A 9,531-nucleotide genomic window follows, 5' to 3' on the forward strand; every position below is an offset into this window, starting at 1 on the left:
AGCAGGAATTGAATTGGATGCTCTTTACAAGTTGAAGTCAGAGGTGGTTTGATATCCTTATTCTGTAGATTAACCCTTTTATTTAATGCATCCTGAATTTCCTCTGTCTGGTTATTAGATATTGGAGCTTCAGGTTCAACTTCCAGAAACAACACTGCTGCTGGATTTGCTAAGGGAAGCAGAATCAGTCCGTGCTAAATGCAGCAAAATTTTGTGTAGTTCTATTTCTCTCAAGGTTGTATCTTATCCTACCTTTTGCTCTGTATCCTCTAGTGTGATTATTCTGATTTTGAGATTTTGTTTCTGATTGGCAGAGTGTGGAAGAGTTACTTCATGAATTCAATAGTTTTGGCGTTAACCTTCCTGAATTAAATATCCTGAGGCAGTACCATAGTGACACTGTATCATGGATTTCACGCTTTAACCGTATCATGGTTGATATCCATGAGTCTGGGGATCATCGAAGTGTGGTCGATGAGCTGAGTTCTCTCGCAAAAGATGGGGCCTACTTAAGCATTCAAGGTATATTACTTTTATGCTTGAAATTTTCAAGGGTGTTTTGTTTTACCTGGTTCATACCAATTTTTTCCGCTCCGATGTATAGCTAGAGCTTTAACCTATCCACACTGTTTGAAACAGTTGAAGAGTTATCCCTGGTTGAGGTCGAACTGAAGAAGGCATCTTGCAGGGAAAAGGCTAAAAAAGTAACTGGATTCTCTTTTTTGGAATATTTATTTATTGCACAGCACAGTACAATAACCGTTGATACCGTCTTATAGATTTTGCAACAAATTTTGTCATTGTCGTTTTATATTTTGAAAGTAGAATACATGACTAGTTATCGAATAAAATTTGCATCCCCTTTGAAAAACATTAAGTTCATATCTTCAACGCAGCCATTGTGCACTCAATTCTGATACAGGTTTTCTCTGCAAAAAGCTCCCTGGATTTCATTGAGCGGCTGATGTCAGATGCTGCTTTGTACGCTTTCCCCTTCTGTTGAGTAGAATCTGTAGTACTCATTTTCTACTTCATTTCCATTTTCATGCTGAAATGGCTTTTTTAATTCCAGACTGCAGATTAAGGAGGAAAAGTTATTTGGTGATATTTCTGGAATTTTGTCAACAGCGTGCTGCTGGGAGGAAAGGGCAAAAAATATCCTTGCTAGTGAAGCTCAGATGTCCGACCTTGAGGATTGCTTAAGGTGTTCTTAAATTCATTACTTAATAGCTTCGTTTCAATCCAGTCCTCACTTCATTTTTAGTTTTTCTTTTACTCATCAAAAGAACTTGTTTATAGGGCATCTGAGGAGATACATGTGATTTTACCCTCTGTGGAGGACATAAAAAACAGAATTTTGTTGGTGGACTCCTGGCTTCAGAAATCTGAACCTTTTTTACCTCCTGCTTCTTCTCTGAAATCAGCCTCTTCTTCTTTGCTTGAACTTGCTGCATTAAAGGTTTGTTTGCCTCCTGCACCTGTTTTTGTTTTTCTTGCCTGTAACTGATGTGTATGAGAGGATTCCAATGCCTTAAATGCTGCAGGACATAGTTTCTCAGTCTAGATCACTCAAAGTTCAGCTTCAAGAGCCACAGATTCTTGAAAGATTGTTGGTTAATTGTGAGAAATGGCAGTGTGATACTTGTCAACTATTGCAAGAGACAGCACATTTGCTGCACAAAGCGAAATTAGATGATGTCATACATAATACGATCCTTCCAGAAATTAAGAATTTGATCAGCAGATTGGAGTCTGCTGAGAAGTCTGGTATGGATCTTGGTTTCAACTTTGATGAACTTCCCAAACTTCAAACCGCTTGCTCAAAACTGGGATGGTGTTGTAAGACCATCTCTTTAAGCTGTGGCACCCCTTTCTTTGAGGTAAGTTGTACCCTTTTTAAGGTGTCTTGAGTGAAGATATGTATGTTTTATTAGTAATTCATTCTGCAAGTTTTAAATTTGAAACAAATAAATTGCTACATTTTTTCTTTTTAAATGGTTGTTAATTTAGTTCAATAGTAACTTACTTAAATATCCACGTTGACTGTTTCTGTAAATTTTATACTAGGTTACTGAAGCCATTGAACAGAATTCTGATTGACATAATTGAAATCTTTGTGTTATTATTATGTCAAACAGGAAGTTGAGAGTTTGCTCGAGGCAGAAGAAAAGCTGACATGTCCTTCCAGTTCTCTGTGGAGCTTCTTAGTTGAAGGTATCAAGTGGCTCAAGAGAGCATTAGAAGTGCTTTCTTTTCCGGAGGATCTCAGAAGATGCAAATTAGGTGACGCCGAAGAGATTCTTAAAGATTCTAAGGTATTTCAAACTATCTGCTTAGGTATCCGTTAAATGCTTTGGACAGAGAAACATTCCATTGTTTGCATCTAATTTGCCGGGACTCATCTTTCTAGTTTTCCACCTTTTCCAGGGCACAGACATCTTATACCATGCCACAGTTGGGCAGCTTCAAAGTGCTATCTGCAAACACAAGTGAGTCATGTGACTATCTATTTGTAGTAAAACGATGCACATAAACAATATCAGTGGTTTTTCATTTGCATTGTACTCCTCTTATAGGCGAATTGACACTGTAATTTGGCATCCTTTGAATCTTAGATGTTATCAAAAGCGTTTTTCTGACTTGTATTCAATTCCTATATGCATCGATAGCACGAAGAGAGTTTTTTACTCGGAATTGGCTCATTATGAGTATTATTGCGGTTTGCTGTTAATGTAGATTATGGCAAGACGATGTACATCAATTTTTCAACCTGAAGCCTGAGCAGCGATCTTGGTCTCGCTTGCTGCAACTTAATGTAAGATAAGATCCTTTTGATAGTGCTGTTCATAAACTTCCTTTCTTGTCTATTCACTCCAGGCTCTTTTTTGAGTGATTGTCTTGTTCAAACTCAGGAACTTGGGAAACTCGAGGCTTTTGACTGTTCTGAACGAGATTTGGTTTTGTCTGAAGTTGGAAAATTGGAAATATGGAAACAAAGTTGCCTGCATAGCTTGGGAAGATTTGGTGATGAAGCCATTCCGTTACTTGGCTGTCTGCAGAAGGTATTTCTTGACTACCAGACATATAAAAGACATTACACTCACGTAGCATATACACTGATAAATTCTACAGTATAACGCTGGTGTTTATAGGTCTTTTCCCACTCTGAAATGTTACAGGTTAAACAACATGTAGATATATCTTTATGCTTGTATCAAAAGTCGGATTATCGGGAGAAGTCAACTCTATGTTTTTTCTGTGTTCATCCTCTTCATGATCAGTCACTTCTGACTTGTTCGGTATGCAAGGACTGGTATGTATTTACTATTTATTGTTAAAGGAAATTTCTTCAGTGTTTTACTTTGGATTTGGATGTCAGTATACCTACTAAGAAACTTGTGGAAGATTTTATGTACCCTTTGCTCCTTTCCCCGAAATCTTCTTTTAATTCAGTTCAATCACCACTTTGGTCACTTGTTGTAACTGTACTTTCGATGAACAGCTACCATGTCGAATGCCTTAGAGGAAATGAAGTCGACAGAACTGAAACAGAAAATATATGCTTGTATTGTAATTTTTTCGTGAGCGGAACAGTACCTCAACATGGAGGCAACCCCTGGGTATGTATTGGTTTCATGTTCTTTCTCTGAAATTGGTAACGTTGCCCGACCTTTTTCTGACTGCTTTTTGTTTCTTTAATTTTTCCAGAAATTTGAAGGGCAGCATCCTAATGTACCAGCATTGATTGAGTTGCTGTCAGATGCTGAACATTTATGTACAAGGTAAGAAGCTTCAAAGCTGACACATTATAAGAAATTGTTTTTCGAAGTTCCCTCATTATAATAAAAACTATTGACTCTATGGGCTTCTGAAAAATCCACAATCTTCTGTACTGGACACCAAATTTTTTTCGAATTCTTGCTCTCTTGTTCAGCCAACACACAAAAAAAAAAAGAAAGAAAGAAAAGAAAAGAGGTTGTTATCTTTAGTTACCACTAGTATCAAGCTTTATTATTCCTTACCTTGTGATCAAACAACTATGAGAGGATCAGGGCCAGTCACTTGTCTTCTTTTCCATTCAGTAGTTTTCTAACTGGATGTGTCTTTATCCATTCATTCAATAGACAGTAGTTATGAACCCTTTCGACCATCCCTCAGGAGATGGGGAAGACGGTTTCTAGGACTATATGTGCTCTTGCATTTCAAATAGCTGATTGGCATAAGTTACCGTGTTTTGAAGTTCTACTTAAAAGGGTTTCATCTGTTTACTTCTTGTTCTACGAAGATAATAAGCTATCATGTCTTGAAATTCTACTTTCATGCCATGAAAGCAATATTTTTCCATTATCATCATAGTGAGCTTCATACTGATATTTCATGTTTTTATAGGATTGAAGAGACACAAGTATTACGAGAAATTGTTGATCAAGCTGCTGCATGTAATTCATGTTTGAGAGAAATGTTGGACTTTGCGGTCAATTATTTGGACAGAAATGTGGACGAAGCCTCAAAGACATTGACTATTGCATTAAAGGTTGTTATCCTTCTTATGCTACGGGTATTTTATATTTTCATGCTCAACATTTGATTTCCTTGTGACCCTATACTGAACTTGTCTTCCTTTGCATTTCGAAATCCTTAATTAGTACTTCAACCGGGGATATGGTATGGTCCTAATAAAAAGCTGTTTTATTTTGGCAGGCAACCAACATTATAAGCGTCCACAGTCGGGAAACCAACATTGAATTGGAGCTAGCCTTGAAAAGGAACTTGTGGAAATTTAGAGTCAATAAATTACTAGAAGATCTGGGGAAGCCCACATTACAACAAATTCAGCAGCATTTGAAAGAGGTATGGGGCTAATTTTATGCGGATCTGACAACATGACATGTAAAAGGAATCAAGCAAACCCTTCACTTTCCTTTGCATACCGAAATCTTTGGTTGCTATCTGCAGAGCCTTATTCTTCTATATCATATTTTTAGTCTGTGCTTATAGTGACTTGTACTCTACAATACCATGCGAAAAACATTGACTAAGATATTTTCTTGTTTCGTAAATACTTGGATACACGTTTGACAATGTGGTGATGAGTTCCGGTCACTTGTTTCTTGACAGGGACAAGTATTGAAAATACCACCTGAAGAGTACTTCAGACAGAGACTCGCTGAGTTAAAGGCCACGGGACAGAATTGGGCAGAACGTGCTAAAAAAGTATAATACGATAACTACATGTTCTCTTCAGTCAGGCTGGGCACTCATATTACCCTCTCAAACGATTAGTGAGAAACTGAGTTATTGGTTTGAGTGCAGGTGGCAACAGACTCCGGGGCTCTTGCTTTGGAAAGAGTTTTTGAGCTTATTGCCGAGGGCGAAAATCTCCCTGTCCATATGAAGAAAGAGATCAAGGTTAACTAAAAAAGATATTCCCTTCCAAGAAAGAGAATATTCCTTGCTGTTTCTGAACTGTAATGTGTAATGTTGGATGCAGTCACTACGAGCTCGAAGTATGTTACATTGCATTTGTCGAAAGCCCTATGACTCGAGATCTATGATAGCTTGTGATCAGTGTGGCGAATGGTACCACACCTACTGTGTCAAACTACAATCCCGGCCGAAGACATATGAATGCCCTGCTTGCCTTCCGCTTACCGAGCAAAGGTATGTTTTGATACCAACCCGCATTTTATAACCGTGTTATTGTACGATTTTACAAGTCTGCTTCAGTAAATGAAGATTTACTCTGTTAGACATTACAAACACGAAAAAAGAAGGAGATGCTTGACAGGTTATGATCGTTTCTTCTCACCCGTTTCCCGCTTTTCCAAATCTATTTATCTAACCTCCCTTTGCAGAGAGATGAATATGACATCGGTGGAGCCAAAAACCCCTTCACGGTGGCAGACAATATCGGGTAAGAGGCGGTCTGGGACAAGCATTGGGAAGAAGATGGTCACAGACATTACAGAGTGGAAACACAGGAAACGCATCAAACGAGAAGCCAAACCAAGTCCTCAGGTTCATCTTCTCCCCAGGTTCTTCTCTGAAATCTAATAATACCAAATCATGAGGCCATAGTTTGAATAATTGTCGACCATTTAAATTAATTCATTTTTAGTCTGTAGCTTGGGTACTATCATCTCTCTGGTATAAGGTTTGGGAGAAACGAACTTTGGATGTAGTGAATGGTACTGTTTGCTATGATTCAACTGATCTCACCACACTAATGGATACATACATTCATGATCAATCTAATCTAAACAGGCAAAACTAGCAGTAAAGATATTGATGAAATGGAACGAATAAGGCTGGCCTGGCTAATCGTGTGGGATTAGAATGGACGAATTTACCAAATCCATAAGCTCCCTGGTATTTGGAGCTCTATGTAATTAGAAAATGTGTGTGGGTATAGGATTGAATTGAATATGGTAGCCAGTAGACAGCTCTCTCTCTCTTGTGACTCGTGAGTGTCTCTCTCACCAGAAAAAGTAACTGTTGAGATCACTTTCCCAACAAGAGAGAATCAGCAGGCGTTTTTGGCAGAGACCAACCTCTTGATTACCTCACTACCCCACATCTCTCTCTCTCTCTCTCTGTACATATCCACACGCGAGATATACATATGCTTATGTATGTATGTATGTATGTATGTATGTATGTATGTATGTATGTATGTATGTATGTATGTATGTATGTATGTATGTATGTATGTATGTATGTATGTATGTATGTATGTATGTATGTATGTATGTATGTATGTATGTATGTATGTATGTATGTATGTATGTATGTATGTATGTATGTATGTATGTATGTATGTATGTATGTATGTATGTATGTATGTATGTATGTATGTATGTATGTATGTATGTATGTATGTATGTATGTATGTATGTATGTATGTATGTATGTATGTATGTATGTATGTATGTATGTATGTATGTATGTATGTATGTATGTATGTATGTATGTATGTATGTATGTATGTATGTATGTATGTATGTATGTATGTATGCATGCATGCATGCATGTGTGTGTGTACGAACGAACGAAAGGACTTTCACAAGAATTGAGAGCCTCACTTTTCCATTCTATTTAACACCCTTTCTCATATTTATTACTTAATTAGATCCCATATTATCTTTCTTTTTCTTTTAAATATTTTGTAATGCTTTTTTATCAGTGATTGGGATTAGATTAGTCTTTGATAATTTCTATAGTATTATGTGAAAAGTCAAGAAGCGACTATTAAAATAAAAACCATCTTACTATTAGATTGTTTGGTAATATGCTTTTGTCCAAATTGTTGGGAAATTAATATATGATGATAGTTTGTAGAGGTTTTCATAGATTTAGTTTTTTTTCCCAAAAAAAAAGGATTTTTATTTAAAAAACAAATTTAGAAAATTCACCTCACAATTCACATCAACTTCTAGGACACGTGACCAGCACGTGCTTGCTTGCTGTACAGCACAAGAAATTAAAAGATGGCAATGTTTTTAAGGAAGCAGCTGGTATCTCCCGTCGAATTAAATACACTTAAATATGTCATTTCAAAGTATATATTTATTTATTACAACTAAAAGAACATTAAGATATGGTGGCATTTATGTTCTTTTTTGGACATCTTAAAATGTATTATCAAATATTAAAACTCCATAGAACTCTTCTTTTAATGTGTAAAAAAATGTTCTCTCTTTTTCTCCTCCTTTAGAATTAGAATGCTTCGTAAGGGTTAAGACAGAAATTACTTGCATCCACTAAAAATCATATTGAAAATTGACTTGCCTAAACATCTATGGTATGTTATTAAATATATTTGAAACTCCAAATAAAAAAAAATATAAGAGGAGGAAAATAAAAACTTTGGAGGGAGGGCTCACTGTCCCAAGCAAAGAAAGAAATTGCAAAGTGATAAAGACGTATGAAGAGAGAGAGCGAGATGTCCTTTTGGCCCTTATATTTTTAGTCAACGACACATCTTCTCACTCAATTGACTTTATCCCTCTAAATATTACTCAATTATTATTATTATTATATTGCCTATTAGACAAATAATAATATTTTATTTAAAATTTTATTCCAAGAGTATTCTTAATTTGAAACATAATTTTGAATGACCGGAGAAGTACAAGAAAGTTAAATTTGTAATTGGTAAATTATCATTGAAATAAAAAAACTAAATATAAATTATTTTTTATGAGGTACAAACCTCTTATCATCAATATTAAAACTTTATTTGAATGAGTAGTCATAAAATGGCCTGAATAATAAAAACACACAATAAGTATGAAGTTTTTGGTAATATATATCTAGGAGTACATGGAATTGCACATAACTGATTATTGGTTGGGGGATTACTTTCCTTTTCAACTCTCATTAGATTGGGAACAAATTTACACTAGTTATGGTTTTTAAAATATTTGGATTTTTATATAAAAGTAAAGTTTTTCTATAAATCTTGAAAAAAATAGATTTTTTATTAAAGAAATTTCCAAGTGCTCACTCCCCATCTCTTAAAGCTTTACCAAAAATGGATACCTTAGGGAAATGGGAAAATTATATAATTAAATTTTATTATAAAAGAGAAAACTAATGTCTTCACTCTTCAGTCTTCAAACTTTCAGAGTATATGCTTTAATTCAAAAGTTTGCTTCGGTTTTCAAATTAATTTTAAAAATTCTCTCTCTCTCTCTCCCCCCTGTTTTGTCTCTTCTGTCATCTTCCCTTTTCTCCTCTCTGATGTCCATTCGAAATCTAGGGTTTTCTCGGTGGGTTTTCTTTTTCTATTAGACTGTTATCGTAGGAACTGCTCCGCCTACGGCCTCGTTCCTTAGCCCTCTTTGCTTCCTCAGCTGTTCGCAATTTCAAAATCTGTAATTTCCTTCTACTTCTGGGCTCAAAGTTGGCTTCTTTATGGTTTCTTCGTTAGTCTCGTCCCTTGAATTCTCGTGGGATTTGGCTAAAATCTCGACTTGATGATTGGGTTTTCTCCATTCTCAGGAAAAACCTCTGTAAAACCCTGACGCCATTGTTGATTTCTCTTCTCTCTCTTGGAGATAGTTTAGGTTAGCCTATTAGGATTCTCGTACCCATCTTACCTTCTTCGATTTCTAGATTTTTTTTTTCCTGGGCGGTGGAGATTTTGTTTCAAAGTTTCGTCCTTTCACAGACTCTCCCGCTCTCACAAAAAAAATTTAGGAACCCTAGAAATCTCTGTCTCGTTTCCTATTTAATTTTTAAACCCTCAGGGAGAAGCTTTCTTAGAGTTTTAAATGCATGGATGGGCGAGAAGCTATGGCATTTCCCGGCGCACATTCTCCGTACTATCACCTCCAGAGAGGAGCCTTCAGCGCAATCTCCGCTTCCCAGGCGGCGAGTGCACGTCACGCGCCGCCAGGGATGAGGCCCTTGTCGAACCCTAACATGCCGTCTCATTCCAATGCAGCACCTCCCTTCTCCATCGATGAGCACAGGCACCAGGATTTTGGCCATGGTATTCACATGGGTATGGCTTCTTCCGCGGCGGTG

At 36.6% G+C, this 9,531-nt stretch overlaps 2 protein-coding genes across 4 annotated transcripts in view; both read left to right on the plus strand.

The window, feature by feature from the left end:
* The window catches only part of LOC104818027 (lysine-specific demethylase 5C), a 12,650-nt gene extending 6,400 nt beyond the window's left edge, over window positions 1-6,250 (plus strand). For 2 of the 3 annotated variants that reach the window (XM_010547477.2, XM_010547469.2), the window contains 21 exons: window positions 6-43; window positions 119-235; window positions 315-522; window positions 640-704; window positions 923-981; window positions 1,073-1,204; window positions 1,300-1,459; window positions 1,545-1,880; window positions 2,139-2,315; window positions 2,428-2,489; window positions 2,737-2,815; window positions 2,913-3,062; window positions 3,180-3,313; window positions 3,503-3,620; window positions 3,709-3,782; window positions 4,390-4,534; window positions 4,702-4,851; window positions 5,119-5,214; window positions 5,314-5,409; window positions 5,492-5,661; window positions 5,856-6,250. In XM_010547477.2, the coding sequence (XP_010545779.1) occupies window positions 6-43; window positions 119-235; window positions 315-522; window positions 640-704; window positions 923-981; window positions 1,073-1,204; window positions 1,300-1,459; window positions 1,545-1,880; window positions 2,139-2,315; window positions 2,428-2,489; window positions 2,737-2,815; window positions 2,913-3,062; window positions 3,180-3,313; window positions 3,503-3,620; window positions 3,709-3,782; window positions 4,390-4,534; window positions 4,702-4,851; window positions 5,119-5,214; window positions 5,314-5,409; window positions 5,492-5,661; window positions 5,856-6,054 (2,765 nt within the window). In that variant the 3' untranslated portion in view covers window positions 6,055-6,250. Of the gene's footprint in view, window positions 1-5; window positions 44-118; window positions 236-314; window positions 523-639; window positions 705-922; window positions 999-1,072; window positions 1,205-1,299; window positions 1,460-1,544; window positions 1,881-2,138; window positions 2,316-2,427; window positions 2,490-2,736; window positions 2,816-2,912; window positions 3,063-3,179; window positions 3,314-3,502; window positions 3,621-3,708; window positions 3,783-4,389; window positions 4,535-4,701; window positions 4,852-5,118; window positions 5,215-5,313; window positions 5,410-5,491; window positions 5,662-5,855 lie in introns of all 3 variants that reach the window. The other variant, XM_010547484.2, reaches the window with a different exon arrangement.
* A 2,440-nt stretch (window positions 6,251-8,690) lies between these two features.
* LOC104818049 (AT-hook motif nuclear-localized protein 5-like) overlaps window positions 8,691-9,531 on the plus strand; it is a 3,414-nt gene continuing 2,573 nt past the window's right edge. The window contains exon 1 of the mRNA XM_010547502.2: window positions 8,691-9,517. Within this exon, the coding sequence (XP_010545804.1) occupies window positions 9,280-9,517 (238 nt within the window). The 5' untranslated portion in view covers window positions 8,691-9,279. The remainder of the gene's footprint in view (window positions 9,518-9,531) is intronic.

The sequence above is a fragment of the Tarenaya hassleriana genome, unplaced genomic scaffold, assembly GCF_000463585.1.
Source record: "Tarenaya hassleriana unplaced genomic scaffold, ASM46358v1 Cleome1, whole genome shotgun sequence".
Taxonomy (NCBI): Eukaryota; Viridiplantae; Streptophyta; class Magnoliopsida; order Brassicales; family Cleomaceae; genus Tarenaya; species Tarenaya hassleriana.